Genomic DNA, 17,009 nt, shown 5'->3' on the forward strand with positions numbered 1-17,009 from the left:
ACTTTGTAAGCATTATAATCACTATAATCCATCTCTTTAAAGAGCGAAAGACATTACATTGTTAAAAACAAGGCTGGGCACGGTGGCTCACACTTGTAATCCCAGCACTTCAGGAGGCTGAGGCGGGCGGATCACGAGGTCAGGAAATCGAGACCACGGCGAAACCCCGTCTCTACTAAAAATACAAGAAAATTAGCCGGGCGTGGTGGTGGGCACCTGTAGTCCCAGCTACTCGCAGAGGCTGAGGCAGGAGAATGGCGTGAACCCGGGAGGCGGAGGTTGCAGTGAGCCGAGATCGCGCCACTGCACTTCAGCCTGGGCGACAGAGCGAGACTCTGTCTCAAAAAAATAAATAAATAAATAAAAATAAAAACAAAAGATATTATGCGAAAAAGCTCTCCCAAACTGACCTCATAACTTAAAGGCTTTAAATACTGACCAGGTGGCATTGCCCTACTTGCAAGTTAATCAAATCAGCTTTTATTTACATATATTCAACTTAATTTGAAGGAAAAGAAAAATGAAACAGGATACCCATGAATCAAATAATACACCACACAGATCAATCAGCACAAGTGATCAATAAAGAAAAATGTTTGAAATAAAAAATATGAGAGACTAAAGATTTACTTCAACATGTGCTACTCACATAAAATCCCTGGAACAAAAGAACATCTACAGCCAAATTAACTTACCGTTACAGATTTCAGTGTCATACCATGGTAGGTTCCCATAGTGTCAATTTTGAAGCCTTCCGTTTCTATGAAAAAAAAGAGGCTTATTGTTAAGATTTTATAGATCATGTATCTTATGACCTATAACAAATCTAAAGTAATAATCTACATTGAATGTGATGGTTCAATAATATACAAAGCCTTGAATCTACTATGTAAAATTAAATTACGTACTTGTGAAGATAAAAACTTTAAAAAGGACTCTAGGTTAAAAAAATATTAATACATTAAATACAGACCAGCAAGCCTATTGTATAGAAGCTGGTTAAGACTATCTCTGCAATTATGTTCAAAAATTAGATTGAATACTTTATAACCCCAAATTACTTACTACTAATACTCAATGATAGTACCACTAAAAGCATCTAATACCATGAAAAGACCCAAAGTTATAAAAAGTAGTGTTCCAAAGTTTCAGTCATAAGGCATATACTTATTTTTATATACATACATACATATATATTTTTTCTTTTGAGACAGGGTCTCACTCTGTCACCTAGGCTGGAGTACAGTGGCACTGCAGTTCACTGCAACCTCTTCTCCCATCCCCCCTCCACAGGTTCAAGCAATCCTCCCACCTCAGCCTCCTGAGTAGCTAGGACCACTGGCATGCACCACCACACCCAGGTATTTTTTTGTATTTTTAGTAGAGATGCGGTTTTGCCATGTTGCTCAGGCTGGTCACAAAGTACTGAACTCAAGCAATCCTCCTGCCTCCACCTCCAAAAGTGCTGGGATTACAGGTGTGAGCTACAGCAATCAACCATATTACATATTTTATAGAAAGCAATGTTGTAAATAATGATTGGAGTGCCAGGACAGAATCCCAATATGCCTTTCTGTAAAGGCAAATATTTTAACACATTGCAAGCCTTAAAATCTGTCACAACTGCCCAATTCTGTATTTTAGTGCAAAAGCAGAATAAACAATATATGTGATCAATTGGGGGCAACCCAATTTGGCCCATGGAGGGTTATATTTAGTTTGGGGGCTGTAATTTACCAACCTCTGCTTTATATAATTCATTCCTCAAGAAAAACATTGAATATTATAATGAAAGAATGGACGTAGTCTTTCTATGGCACATATCCAGTGCATGCCTTTAACAACTGAATGAAGTCAGCACACAAAATTCATTGCATCAAGGCAACATATCATTTAAAAAAAACTTAAATGAAGATTTCAGATTATGCTTAAAAATATCATTAACTTCCAGTTGCTTCTACCTAATATTTTCATGAATCAAGTCATGATGAATGAAGATCCCAAGAGGAAGTTACACTGACATTAGTCTCACCTCACAACTGCAGAAATGGTGTTATTGCATTAGCCAGAATACCACGTAGACTATCACAAAGTAAGTCCTCCCATCATTGCTCAAAATTTGTTTCCAAGTTCTCAATGTACATACACATTTATAACTTGGGAAAAATGACTTAACATATAGAATCTCTACTTTAAATTATATAAAAACAAAAGCAGTATGAATAACAGCAAACATTTATAGATAATTTACTTACATATCAGATACTATTCTGGGAACTCAATATTTATTAACCAGTCCAATACTCACAATAACGATAAGAGACAGGCACTATAATAACATTTTAATTACACACAGGAGAAAATTAAGGCAGAATGCAGTTAAAGTAACATTAAAATTCACACAAAAAGTTACTACGACATAAGCTATCTGGATCCAGAATCCATGCTATTAACCAGGGGTTGGCCAACTTTTTTTCTGTAAAGGGCCAGATAATATTTTTAGGCTTTGTAGGCTACACAGTCTCTATTGAAATAATTCAATACTGATGTCACAAAGCCAAAGCAGCCATATATAAAATACATAAATGAATGAGTGTGGCTGTGTCCCAACAAAATGTTATTTAAGAAAAATTGCAGTGGGTAAGATCTGGTCTGTAGACATTACTTTGCCAACCCTTACCCTTAAACATCAGGCCACACTGCCTCTCAAGTTCAACACAACCACACTAAGGGGAAGATAAGAATTAAGCAACTTGCCTTCTTTTCCTTTGAATCTTTCCTGATCGTATCTGTTATAGGCAGCTGGGATAGGCTGTTTGGTGCGCAAAGTGGGATCCTGTAAAAAAATTAATTATGAGTTACTTGTTAATATTTTTAAATGTCACTTATTTAATGTGCTGGAGTGCAGTAGCATGACCATGGCTCACTGCAGCCAAGACCTCCTGGGCCCAAGTGATCCTCCCACCTCAGCCTTCCAAGTAGCTGGGACCACAGGCATGCACCACCACACTCAGCTAATTTTTTATTTTTTTATAAAGACAAAGTTTCACCATGCTGCTCAAGCTGGTTTTGAATCCCAGCCTCAGGTGATCGACCTCAGTCTCGCAAAGTGCTAAGATTACAGGCATGAGCCACCATACCTGGCTAAAGTACCTTTACGACATAATACTCTTCCCTGCAATTATGACTGTTTTAACAAAACAAAAAAACCCAAATTATTAATCCTTAAATAAACATGAAAGCCATGATGATTAATCCATTATAAACAGAGTAAGACTGAAGACGTATTTTTTTAAAATAATTAGAAAAGGCTGTCAGTCTAATGATGCATTATTTAATCACAAATACTTTATCAAAACTCACAATGTTTAACAAACTAAAAACACATATTTAGGAATATTCCCAAAGCTACCTGGAAAATTCATGAAGACTGAAATACTTTTCATTTTATTACGATAGGATTCTATATCAAATATTATGCCAAATAAAATATACTTATCAATACCTATCAAGAATGATAAGTATATGCTTACTTCACACTAGGCATATACTTCTATAGTCAAATGCCAAACATTAAAACCTTCAAGTATTCTAACGATTATATAAATATACAGAAAGAATAATCAGTCACAAATGGTAGAACTGTTTTAAGGTTTGACATGTTTCCTATCAACAGCTATTCAAAATGTCAACCAATTCATAATTCTAAGTACCTTGTGCTTTGCCATCATAGCTCTTACTCCACTACTTTAAAAAAAAAAAAAAAAATCTAATAAGTAGGGAACTGCTGAGAGATCTAGGTTACATGGTCGTTTGAGAATCTAACGAAACCCTGAGGATCTGAGGTGGAACAGTTTCATTCCAAAAACCTCCCCCTGGTCCATGAAAAAACTGTCTTCTACGAAACTGGTCCCTGGTGCCAAAAAGGTTGGGGACTGCTGTATTAGACTATAAGCTCAAAGAAAGTAGGGACTATAATCTTTCTCACTATTGTATCTCAAGATCATTAGCAGACTTCCTAATAGAAGGCACTAAGTACTTGATGGAGAGTCAACTAAAAGTATTTATCTAATTATCAACAAAAGCCTACCATTTTTAAAAGTTAAATTCCAACAATTTCATGAGCAAATAAAACTACTACAAAGTAGTTGCAAAGGCTGTATTAGTACTCTAATACATTTCAATGTGCCTTTTAAAACTTGAAACAGAGTTTTAAAAATATAGAAGATTTTCTGGAAGGCCGAGGTGGGCAGATCACCTGAGGTCAGAAGTTCAAGACCGGCCTGGTCTTGAACAGGACGAAACCCCATCTCTACTAAAAATACAAAAATTAGCTGGGCGGGGTGGCATGCGCCTGTAATCCTGGCTACTTGGGAGGCTGAGGCAGAAGAATCGCTTGAACCCAGGAGGCAGAGGTTGCAGTGAGCCAAGATCGTGCCACTAACTCCAGCCTGGGCAACAGAGTGAGACTGTCTCAAAAAAAAAAAAAAAAAAAAAAAAATTATAAATTTTCTATTTATAGAATCTTCTATTTTCTATTGCAGAAAATAGAAACAATTTCATTTGTATGTTTTATTCCTTTGTTGAATCATATGAAAATAGCTGGAAGGATTTTCAACAAAATTAGAGGATGTTTGAATTTAAATATAGGCTATATGTCATACATGAAATTTACTTTGGGAGGGCCTTAAGTGGCACTTCAAAGAGAAGGCAGTCAACTCTCAGAGCAGCTGAAATGGAGGTACCATTAAAGGACAGCATGGCTGGTGATCAAGAGAAATACATTCACCAAGATGTAATAGATACAATGCCAAAAAGAACCCCAAACTGGGAGTTAACAGGGATTTATGTTATTAACAATGGTTAGCAATTGTCCCAAGCAACAATGAGTAGGCCAGCCACAATTTACCTAAAATAAATAGAGGGCTTTCCCTAATTAACCTTTTTCAGACTCTGACCCAGGTATATTAAGAATTACTGCTCCAGTTAAGAATTACTGCTGAAGTAAGTAACTTTTAATGTTGGGGAGGGCTTTCACATCTTTCAGATATTCTAAAGGAGCAAAAGGTTTAGAATCCACTGATTTTAAAATGTGAAGATGTCTTCAACGTTACTACACTGCAATATAAGTGGCAACTTCATTAAAATTACTGTAAAGCAGTAAAGCATTCTTACCACAGGTGCTGCATTTGGGGCAGGTCGCTGTTCAGGTGCACGCCCTTCTTCTCTGGCTTTTACAGATTGAAGAATTGCAAAAATGTTCTTGGAAAAATTCTAAAATATAAATGGATTTTAATTAAGCCCACTTTAAATATACAATAGTAAATTTAGTTGATAATTTAAGACTAAGTTATCTTACTATCGATTCTTCCCTACTACATATGTCATAAGGTATCATTATTATACACATATGTAAAAACCAACCACTACTAAGATATTGATCCAGAGACTGATTATTGTAAATCCCACGGTATTCATTTCATCATTTTCATTTTACTTAAACTGCTACATTCGGGAGGCCAAGGCAGGCAGATCACGAGGTCAGGAGATGGAGACCATCCTGGCTAACACAGGTGAAACCCCGTTTCTACTAAAAATACAAAAAATTGGCTGGGCGTGGTGGCAGGTGCCTGTAGTCCCAGCTACTCGGGAGGCTGAGGCAGGAGTATGGTGTGAACACGGGAGGCGGAGTTTGCAGTGAGCCAAGATCATGCCACTGCACTCCAGCCTGGGCAATAGAACGAGACTCCATCTCAAAAAAAAAAAGAAAAAAAAACTGCTACAAATGTATTCATATTCTGCATCTGTTCAAATATATAACCAGAAAGCAAGTTAAAATCTAAATAAGGCCGGGCACGGTGGCTCATGACTGTAATCCCAGCACTTTGGGAGGCAGAGGCAGGTGGATCATGAGGTCAGGAGATCAAGGCCATTCTGGCTAACACGGTGAAATCCCGTCTCTACCAAAACTACAAAAAATTAGCTGGGCGTGGTGGTGGACACCTATAGTCTCAGCTACTCGGGAGGCTGAGGCAGGAGAATGGCGTGAATCCAGCAGGTGGAGCTTGCAGTGAGCCGTGATAGCACCACTGCACTCCACCCTGGTAGACAGAGCAAGAATCCGTCTAAAAAAAAAAAAAATCTAAATAAAATATAAATATATTTGTCGAAAGAGGCTTCTAGTTCAGAAAAAAAAAATAATCAACTACTACATCCTCCTGTTAAACTCCAGTGCTAATTTCAGATTGCTACATATGAGTTTTGAGATACTATCAGAAGTCAATGTACACTTTTCAAAGATGTGTAAGTTGGAAAGTACAAGTACAAATGCTCTTCAACTCACAATGCAATTACATGCTGATCAAAAGTCAACACAGCTAACTAATCTGACGACTCTTTCCTTCATGAAATATTCTTCCTTCATGCTATGGATTGAATGTCTCCTCTAAAACTCATGTTGAAATTTTATTCCATTCTAATAGTATTAGGAGGTGGAGCCTTTAGGAGGTGATTAGGTAGGTCACAGGGCTCCACCCTTACGAATGGATTAATGTTGTTATTGCAAAAGTGGGCTCGGATTCCCGAAAGAGTAAGTTTGGCCCCATTTCTCTCTGTGTCTCATTTGCTTGCTTGCTTGCTTGCTTGCTTGCTTGCTTGCTTGCTTCTGCCTTCTGCCATGAAATGACCCTCACCAGATGCCACTGCTATGCTCTTGGATTTCCCAGCCTACAGAAATGTGAGAAATAAATTTCTTGTCTTCATAAATTACCCAGTCTGTGATATCCACAGCAGCAGAAAACAGACAAAGATACTTGGCCTCTGAGATGCTACTCTCTCTTGGTTTTACCCCTAATGTCTGACAGTTCCTTTGGGGCTCTTCTTATGCTGCCTATCAATCACTTAACATTTGAAGGAATATGTAGTAAGAATCTACACTAAGCTAAACACCTTGCTTGGCACTTGGGTACAATGATGATCAAAAAAGACATGGTCGCTGCCCTCATGAACCTCAAATACAACATAATTTCTCTTCTTTAAACAAAGCACTCTGTTTCCTTGGCTTGGACCACTCTTCCCACCTTACCCCTCTCACCTCCCTCACTAGTTTTTGTTCTTTAGGTATCACTCCTCTTTACTCTCAACTAAGTTAACTGCCCTTGCTGGGTGTCTGCCCTATAATGTACATAATAATTACCCCTTATTTAATATTGACTTCTGCTGAAGAGTATAACTTCTGTGAGAGCTAGGACCAATGCACCTCTGGTCAGTGTTTAGCACTTGCCTAGTTTGTAGATGTTAAATAAATACTATACAAATAAATACGTATATAAAATGAGAGGCTGCTTGAAACATAACTATTATCACTATACCAGTTGCAGTGCTAACTAGTTCCTATAATTCTCTGGAGCAGCAAATATAAGTCTCAGGACCCCTTTGCACTCTTACAAATTACTGAGCACCCCAAAGAGCTTTAAGTTTGTGTGAACTACAGTATCTATTGAATTAAAGATTAAAACTGAAAAAAATTTAAATTCTTTTAAAAATAAGAAAACAAGATTCCATGTAAACATAATAGCATATTTCATGAAAAATCACTTTTCAAAATGCATAAAAGTAATGACAAGAAAGAGTGGCAGGTTTTAAATTTTTGCAAATTTCCTTAATCTCTGGCTTAATAGAAGACAGCTGTATTCTCAGATCAGCTTCTACATTCGACATTTATTGTGCTTTCTTATTTGGTCATAAATGTGCTATCTTATTTGGTCAAAGAATACCGAGAGAATCTATCCTCACACAAACAGCTGGAAAAGGGAAGAATATTCTAGTAGTTTTTCAGGTAACTGTGGATAGTCTTCTTTGATATCATACCAAAATGCAATAAATGGTTCTTAAAGGTTAATGCAACATGGAAACCACATCTATAAACTTTTTGCATAGGTACTTTAAAATCCATCAGTCTCCTTGCACTTTAAATGAACTTTCTACCCATGCATGATTTGTGACAGCATTCACTGGTCATCCGGAAAATATCAATCACTGAATTATGCACATTTTCCAAATATTAACATGGTTAATTATACAGTATCAACAAATTATACTTGTTAATATTATTTGTAAAAGACTCACTAGAAGACTTTAAGAATTAGAAAATTGCTTGTTTCTTTACTTATGGGTGGAAAAAGAATTAGAAAAGTGTTATGGTGACAGCAGCATAAAGAAACTTCCCAAAATTCTAATTTTCTCACCAAAGCTGTCATTTTATCATTGGCAACAAATACTATCAGCTGCTTTCCTTCAAGGAACAAATTTATTTCCTTCATTTAAAAAAAAAAAAAAAAGTCTGCCAAATAACCAAGTCTGAATAACAGTTACTTAAATAAAAAAATGTTGATTCAGTTCATACTTCACACAATGGCACAAGTCTCTTGATGAGAATAACCATCATGTTTGCAGAAGTGCTTTCTACATTCCAATTTCGTCACACAAAATAATAAAAAGACACACTTGAGGGTCAAGATTTAACAAAATTCATAAATTTTAAAAACGTCATCAAGGACATTCGTGAGTAAAGAACACAATGGCTAAGTGCCATTGCCTTGATTCACACCATGACCAGCAGTTTTACCAACCATTTATTGTGTACCATCACTGCAAAGGTCAATACAATGAAAAATGCACATAAAATCTTAGTCTTATTATAAAAAATAGTTGAAAATATATGAAAAGCAAATCTCACTACTTTAAAAATAAAGAAGAATTAATCAATATTATCATCAATCTACTATGCAGTAGAATTACAGGTGATTAACATCTTCCTTCTAGTGATCTCCTTTTTATTAGTTTTTCAATGATGAACATATATTAATTTATATAAGTTTATACATGTTTCTCTTCAGATCGTATAAACCTTTCACCTAATTTATGTAAGTGTAAAGGTGGGTTTTCTAAATGGCATTATAAAATCAAGTTGCTTTATTTGGGGTCCTTGCAAAAATAATAACATATTTATACCTCTCATGAAATTTTATTTATTTATTTTTTTTTTGGTGAGACAGAGTCTCACTCTGTCACCCAGGCTAGAGTGCAATGGCACAATCTCAGCTCACAACAACCTCCACCTCCCAGGTTCAAGCAATTCTCCTCACTCAGCCTCCCAGGTAGCTGTGATTACAAGCGCATGCCACCATGCCTGACTAATTTTTGTATTTTTAGTAGAGACAGGGTTTCACCATGTTGGCCAGGCTGGAATCTAACTCCTGACCTCAACTGGTCCACCCACCTCGACTTCCCAAAGTGCTGGGATTACTGGCATGAGCCGCCGCACCCAGCCTCTCATGAATCTTGAACCTGACTTTTGTTCCTGAAACTCAAAAAATAAGAAAGCCCTGATAACTAGTAATAATGAAGGTCTATCTAAAACCCACAGGGCTTTAAGTACCTTAGGGTATTTTTTTATTCTCACCTGCCTAAGAGTATTTTTAGAGTTTACCAGATAAAAACAATACACAGAAAGACTATCAAAGTATTTTTCATTTTTTAATACTAATAATACTCATTTAGGCAAGCCTAGCTACAAAACAATTCTTTTATTAACTTATTTTTTTAAAAGATATAGTGGTACCAACAATATTAAATCAGTAAGTTTAGAAATGATGGTACAATCCTGCCACCTAGAGCTCAAAGAAAACTGTTCACTTCAGTTACTTGAAAAAGTGATGTTTGGTCTAAAAGTTAGATAGGGTATATCACCTGTTTTTATTCTTCTACTATGAGTTTGAGATTTTTTTATTTTAATGAACACCGGTGGATCAACGTAAGTCACAATATTTCTCAAGTATTAGCCATGCTAGACAGTGAAAATCAGTATCAACAAATCATTTTATTGTAAATAGCAAAAATGGAAGTTTACTCACATCCTCAGATTTCTCTATAATTCTAAGCTCTGGAGAATGATTCTTAATCTCAACCTTAGGTACTTTGTAAAACAAGTCAAAGTACAAAAGAAAAAGAAATGATTCTTTTCTTCATATACTCTTTTCATAGCTTTATTTCTACTAAAGTAGCAATGTAAATTTAAGACTAAAATCCCAAAATTCTACAATCAAAACCAATTTGCCTAAAACAATGTTAAATTTCAGTTTCACAAGTAACTTTGCACACTTCAACATTCTTACTAGATCATCATTATTAACAACTGTGCATCAGTGGAGAAAACATTTAAGAGAAAATTGAGGCACTAAAGAGGAAAAGACAAATGAAAGTACATAAATCAGGATAAATGCATCCTCTTTTTGGAGATCCATGAAAATACTGGACATTCAGTATTTCAGATTTTTATCTTTCAAAATATAAAGTGCATATCTCCTTTAACCAGCAATTTGTTTCCAAGAATTAATCCTTTGGCTATATACACACAAACACACAAAGGTACATGTACAACAATGTTTTCTAATGCATTATTCATAATAGGGAAAAGGAAGTGAGGGAAGGAGGAAGAGAGGGAAACGGGAGGAGAAAGAGAGAAAGGAGGAGGGGGGGCAGAGAGAAGAAAGGAAGGACAGAGAAAGGGAGAAAAATTGCACAATCTTTGGAGCAAAAACAAAAGAAAACAATTTCCATTAATAGGGAGCTAATGAAAAAACTGCTATACCCACACAACAGAATATAGTGTGTAAAATATACTCAATAAATGTTTGCTACAGATTTCCATAAGTTCTCTACCATGTGAGAAAAAAAAATAATGATGGCATTAATAACCAGAGAACTTGCCATCAATATTATTCCATTTATTAGGCTTGAGCAAAAATGACTCAACAGGAAAACTGGGCCATTCTTTGATTTGCAAATGATCTGTGAAGGAGCTTGCATTTTGATTCCTACTTTTTCATCAGCATCTCTGATGTCTAACAACCATATTCAAGAATGGAATGGTAAAAATGGCCATCTGGAAATCTACATTATTACTGAGCCTTCAAAGAGATAAAACTTGAAACTTCCACCTAAAAGCAAATTTTAACCAACTCTATAACCACAGATTAAATGCACTCTCTCTCTCTCTCTCTCTCACTCCAATGAATGAGTAAAATATTTTAATTACCTTTCCTGTGCTTTGTAAGATAGTTGTTCGTGTCCTCCATACTCTCTCTCTGCTGACAATATCTCGGGTCACATCTACCTCAGCATCCACAAAACTCCTCTGTTTAAGGGCAGTTATGTCATCATCTAGATCAGTCTTGATAGTAGATCTTTTCTTAGCCATAATTTTGGCTTTGATTGCAGCAATTTTTTCCACTGACATAGCTTCAGACAAAGACCTAAAAGCAATTTCTTTTTTAAATTTTCACAGCAAGCATTCCTGGAGTGTATCATAAATATATTTTGTTACATTTATAAATTTCTGGTAAAAACACTTAAATGGCAATAATTAAGGTTTTCTTATCTGTAAGACTGACTTGCTATTCTGCAATTATATAAAATTTTTATAAAGAATTCATGTCGAGATATTACTCTAAGAGCAAATTAGTAATTTCTTAGAAGTATCAATGCAACAAAATTCTTCATGGTTTTTCATCTCTTCCCCACAAAAAAGCAGGACTCATTAATATAGGTGCTTTTCTTTATATTTTCTGTATCTATGGAAATTAAACACACACACAGATGCCACTTTGGAAGGAGGTAAAAAATCCATCCTACAGAAAGTTCAAAGCCTAGGTTTTCCTTGAAATTTATTTCAGGGTTTCAAACTTGTATGCCATAGTGCAGAACATAATTTAAGTGACAGGCTTTTATATGCCACAAAAACATACTCCTTTAATCTCTGGAAGATAAAGCCATATTTTATACAGTTTTCTTTTTCTTCCCTTTTCTTGATTTTCAAATAGGCAAAATAGTTGAAAGAGACTATGTTTGCAGAAATATAAAAAAAGACAACACTGAAAGTATACATGTCATAAAATGATCATCTTAAGCAAAGTGTCTTTTATCATGTAAAATGAGAAGAAGAATTAAAAAGTGTTTGGGTACCTTAATAACAGTAGACAAAAATATTACTTTAGTCACAAGATGAAAATCTTGAAATATGTTTACACAAAATCTAGAAAAAGGACAAAAATTCCTGCAGGTTTAAATACAGTAGTATTATACAGTATTCTAATTTTATTCAGATTAGGTATGAAGGTACTTTATAGTAGTGCTCATATGCATCTGGCATTTGATGCATTTTGTGTAATACTGTGCAAATTTCCCTTAAAATCTAAAGCACACCAGCATACCTTAAGCCAAATTCAAATACAGTACTCCTGTTTGGCTTTCCACAGTTTCAGTTACCTGCTATCAACCACAGTCCAAAATATTAAATGGAAAATTCCAGAAATAAATAATTCGTAAGTTTTAAATTATGTGCCATGCTGAGTAGCCTGCTGAAATCTTGTACTGTCCTGCCTGGGACACCTGCCTGGGATATCCGGACACGAATGATCCCTTTGTCCAATGTATCCATACTGTATACACTGCCTGTTAGTCGCTTAATAGCCATCTCGGTTATCAGATCGACTATGGCAGCATCAAAGTACTTATGTTCAAGTAGCCCTTATTTTACCTAATAATGGCCCCAAAACACAAGAGTAGTGATGCTAGCAATTCGCATATGCCACTGCCAAAGTGCTTCCCTTAAACGACAAGGTGACCTTGGCACTCCTTGGCTAGAGTTCAGGACTATCCGAGGTTTCAGGCATCCACTGGAGGTCTTGGAACATATCCCCAGAGGGTGGATGGGGGACTACCGTACTTCTCCAAACTATAATCAAGCCTCCAATGGACTTTGAAACACAGAATTTTTACTTACAGCCAAGATGAAGTACCAGAGACTAGACTAACCCTCCAGCCTTTAAATAACCAGTCAAAATACATAAAACAATGGTTTACTAGATGCTAGATATCAAGCAATGAAGGACAGTAATTCCCTAACAAATGAGAAACAAACAAGGTAAGCCCTATGACTGCCTCAGCTTATTGCCTGTAAGTTTCCAAGACATGGCCTTGGGAGGAGAACCCATGTAGAGCTGAGAGGATTCTCTGATAAGAAGAAATGGAGCTGAGACTACAGCAAGACCAAGGTGTTTAGAATTCATAGGTCAGAACACCTGAGAACTGCACAGAAGATCTCCCTCACGTACCCCAGCAGAATTCTGACTAGCACAAATATGAAGAAACTATGTAAGGTTGAATAAAGAACCACCCAAGTGGATTAGACAGAATAATGCCTAGTGGTCACACAAAGTGAAGAATAGTGCCTGTTCCACTAGCAGAATGAAACCTCACATTCATGAGGTATTAGGTACTCAGAATGGTCTTCCCTCAGTGGGTGGGGAATAATTACCCTAGCTGACCAATGTTCAGATAAATTAAAATCAAGACCCAAAAGTAACAAACTGTTTCCAAGGGATTTAACTGTGTCCCAAAAAAAAGCTAAAGATGATGTGGGGAAATATAACAATATCTAGCACTCAACAAGGTAAAAAGTATATACGATGTTTGGTGTGCAAAGATCACATGACATGTAATAAAGCAGGAAAATGTAATAAAGCAGAACGAGGAGAAATATCAATCAATCTCAAGGCATGAAAATAATTACAAGAACTACGTTCTATATTTCAACAAGCTAAATGAAAAGATGAAGTAGGTATGTTTTTTAAAAAAGAGCAAAACATGCAAAAATTAGCTGGGCATGGTGGCATGCACCTGTAATCCCAGCTACTCGGGAGGCTGAGGCAGGAGAATCACTTGAACCTGGGAGGCAGAGGTTGCAGTGAGCCGAGATCACGCCACTGCACTCCAGCCTGGGTCACAAGAGCGAAACTCCGTCTCAAAAAAAAAAAGAGCAAAACAAACTTCAGATGAAAACTACAATGCTGGAGACTAAACATGCATGGAATTACATAAAAAAAATTAAGTAAAGTTGAAAACACAACAGAAACTATCCAAAAAGGACTCAAGAAAGAATTTAACAGATAGAAAGTTAATTCAAAAAAAGAGAAGAATGTAAGTGAACTGTCAAAGAAAAAAATACTAAAGTTCAGCTAGGCGCGGTGGCTCACGCCTGTAATCCCAGCACTTTGGGAGGCCAAGGCGGGCAGATCACGAGTTCAGGAGTTTGAGACCAGCCTGGCCAACATGGTGAAAACATCATCTCTACTAAAAGTATAAAAATTAGCCCGGCGTGGTGGCAGGCGCCTGTAATCCCAGCTACTCGGGAAGCTGAGGCAGGAGAATCGCTTGAAACCAGAAGACAGAGGTTGCAGTGAGCCAAGATCGCACCACTGCACTCTAGCCTGGGTGAAAAAGTGAAACTCCGTTTCCAAAAAAAAAAAAATTAAAGTTCAATACAACAGAAACTATCCAAACATAATTCAAAAAAGAATATAAACAGATAGAAAAGAATCCAAAAAAAAGAAAAGAATGTAAGTGAGCTGTCAAACAACTTCAAGTAGAGTTTGAGTAGCTGGAATCCAGAAAAATGAAAACATTTTTAAAAAGTGAAGAAACTATGCCCATCCATTCATGTATTGTCTATGGCTGCTTTCCCCACACCACAAAAGTTCAGTAGTTTCAAGAGACCATATTACCTTCAAAGCTAAAAATATTTAACATGTGGCACTTTCCAGAAAAAGCTTGCTGACCTCTGGTGTACGTAATCAATAAGAGGTAACATAAAATGAATTTCTCAGCTTATAAAGCAATTTTTAAAAAGAAAGGCCAACATGGTAATAGAAACAAGAAGACTTTTCAAAAAGCATGATAAACACAATGACTTCCAATCCCCACACATGTTCTTACGAACTTAAGAGCAAAGAGGCATAAAATGAATCCAAGAGGTAAATGTAAATGTGGAGAGCATTTTAATATTCCTTTTCCTTATACTTTTACATATATCTAAACTACCTACTTTCTACTTAAAAAAAATTCTTACCTAATCTGTTCAGTCTGTACAATCCCTTCTTTGTGACCCTCCAAACGGGCAGCCAATCTCTCTTTATCAAGGCGCACACACTCTTCATCCTGGAAATAACCACTGGTTAATGCATTTAAAATTTTTATTTAACTTTTAGGAAGAAAAAACGCTACATGTAACTTTTCCTTACCAAATTTCCTACCTCTACAATTCTAGGTATCAGTGTCTTTAGGCCAACTTCAAGACTACTTTTGGCTACATAAAGATAATAACAATAAATATATGTTGAATCTTAAGACTGGAATCATCGAAAAGCTTAGGAAAAACTTGCTTAGCTACTTTTTTCTTTATGATTAAGTGCTCTTCCCATATCATAGCTGACTTTCTTCAGAAAGACACAACAAATAAACTCATCTTTTTGAGAAAGTTAATAACCAAATGTTATGACAAGCCTTCACCAGAGTCAACAATTTCATTTTGGTATCTCCATTTTTTTTTCATCTGTTGCTACAGGTCCTGAATCCATTAGCACTAATCAAAATGCTCTGAGGAAAACCTTAAAGGTTTTCAAAGGATGGTCCTTAGAACGTTAGAAGCTTCCAACTAAACGCCTCATGGGCCACTTCAAGACCTTGCCTGAAATTCAACCCTGGTAGCTCAGCTTTTATCTAATTCACATATTATGATGTCAAGTAAAATTCAGTCTGAAAAGCAGTTGGTTAAAAACAAAACAAAATCTGATAACCCTGATCCAGTTTAATGTCCACATTCAACAAATAACAAAACTGAGGACCAGAGTCAATGACTATGACTAATGAAATACAAAACTGTATAAAAACCATCAGCATACTCTAGAGATCCAAAAAGATGTTGGGCTCCAATTCATGTCCTATTATTAATCTATCATGTAAAAATCTTAAAATGAATAAATCAGCTGAAATAAATGCAAAAATATTTCGGCAAATGCATCCAACTTTTTCCATTTGCAATAAAGATATAGCCCAGATTTCTCAAATTCCTTACTACTGATTTTAAAGATAACTGCAGCCTAGATTTTTATCAAATCAGAAACTCTACCCTCAGTTTCTCTTTCCTAGCACAGTTCCTTATAGATCCTCAAAAGACATACACTGAACTGAAAACCAATGTTGAAAACCATAGCTGTTTATGTAACACATTTCAACCCCACAAATGATTTGGAAAAAAATGTATTATGCCATTTCCTGCTGATTTTTTAAGTTACTGGAATCCCAGGAAACTAGGACTTCTGCCATGTTGAATTTTTTCAAATAATTAGACTGTGATGTTCAGATTGTTTCAAATAAATGGCATCCCTTGAGCTGGGCGCAGTGGCTCATGGCAGTAATCCCAGCACTTTGGGAGGCCGAGGTGGGCAGAACGCTTGAGGCCAGGAATTTGAGATCAAATAAATGGTATCCCTAAATTCATACACATTGTTTACCACAGGTCACAATCTCCTTTCATATAAGGGGAAATATTCAGTTTTACTGCCACAAAATTTATACCCAGTATAACGGAATGGCTAAAAACCAGACTGCCAAGGTTCCAACTGGTTCTTCAAACCTCAGGAACTCACTCTGTCTGAGCCTATTCGCTCATAGATGATATGCACAGTACTACCAACTTAATGAGTTCTGGGAGTACTATGCATATCATCTATGAGCAAATACGATTACATGAGTTAATGCACATAAAGTACTTAGAATAACACATAGCATAGAGCAATAACAATGAATCAATTATCATCATTATCTCTTAAAAATATCAGATCCATTTCTCAGAATATCCTTAATTAAGATTACATTAAAGTAGTAAGTACTTCATGTTCACAGCTCTGAGCAGTAAAGCAAGCACCCATAACACATTGTTTCAAAGGTAGGCAAACTACATCCCAAAGACCAATTCTGGCCCGCCATCTGTTTTCTGAAGTTTTTTATAGAAACATAGCCACATCTGTTCATTTATGTATTGTCTATGAGTGCTTTCACACTACAATATTAAAGTAAAATAGTTGCAACATAAACTGTATGGCCCATAA

The 17,009-nt window shown here is 36.1% G+C and overlaps 1 protein-coding gene across 1 annotated transcript in view; it reads right to left on the reverse strand.

Moving 5' to 3' along the window:
• CDC73 (cell division cycle 73) overlaps window positions 1–17,009 on the reverse strand; it is a 136,135-nt gene that overhangs the window by 104,746 nt on the left and 14,380 nt on the right. Inside the window, exons 6-10 of the mRNA XM_003820601.5 lie at window positions 14,969–15,057; window positions 11,099–11,315; window positions 5,176–5,274; window positions 2,758–2,836; window positions 696–760 (exon numbers count right to left, since the gene is read on the reverse strand). Coding sequence (XP_003820649.1) covers window positions 696–760; window positions 2,758–2,836; window positions 5,176–5,274; window positions 11,099–11,315; window positions 14,969–15,057 — 549 coding nt within the window. The remainder of the gene's footprint in view (window positions 1–695; window positions 761–2,757; window positions 2,837–5,175; window positions 5,275–11,098; window positions 11,316–14,968; window positions 15,058–17,009) is intronic.

The sequence above is a fragment of the Pan paniscus genome, chromosome 1, assembly GCF_029289425.2.
Source record: "Pan paniscus chromosome 1, NHGRI_mPanPan1-v2.0_pri, whole genome shotgun sequence".
NCBI lineage: Eukaryota > Metazoa > Chordata > Mammalia > Primates > Hominidae > Pan > Pan paniscus.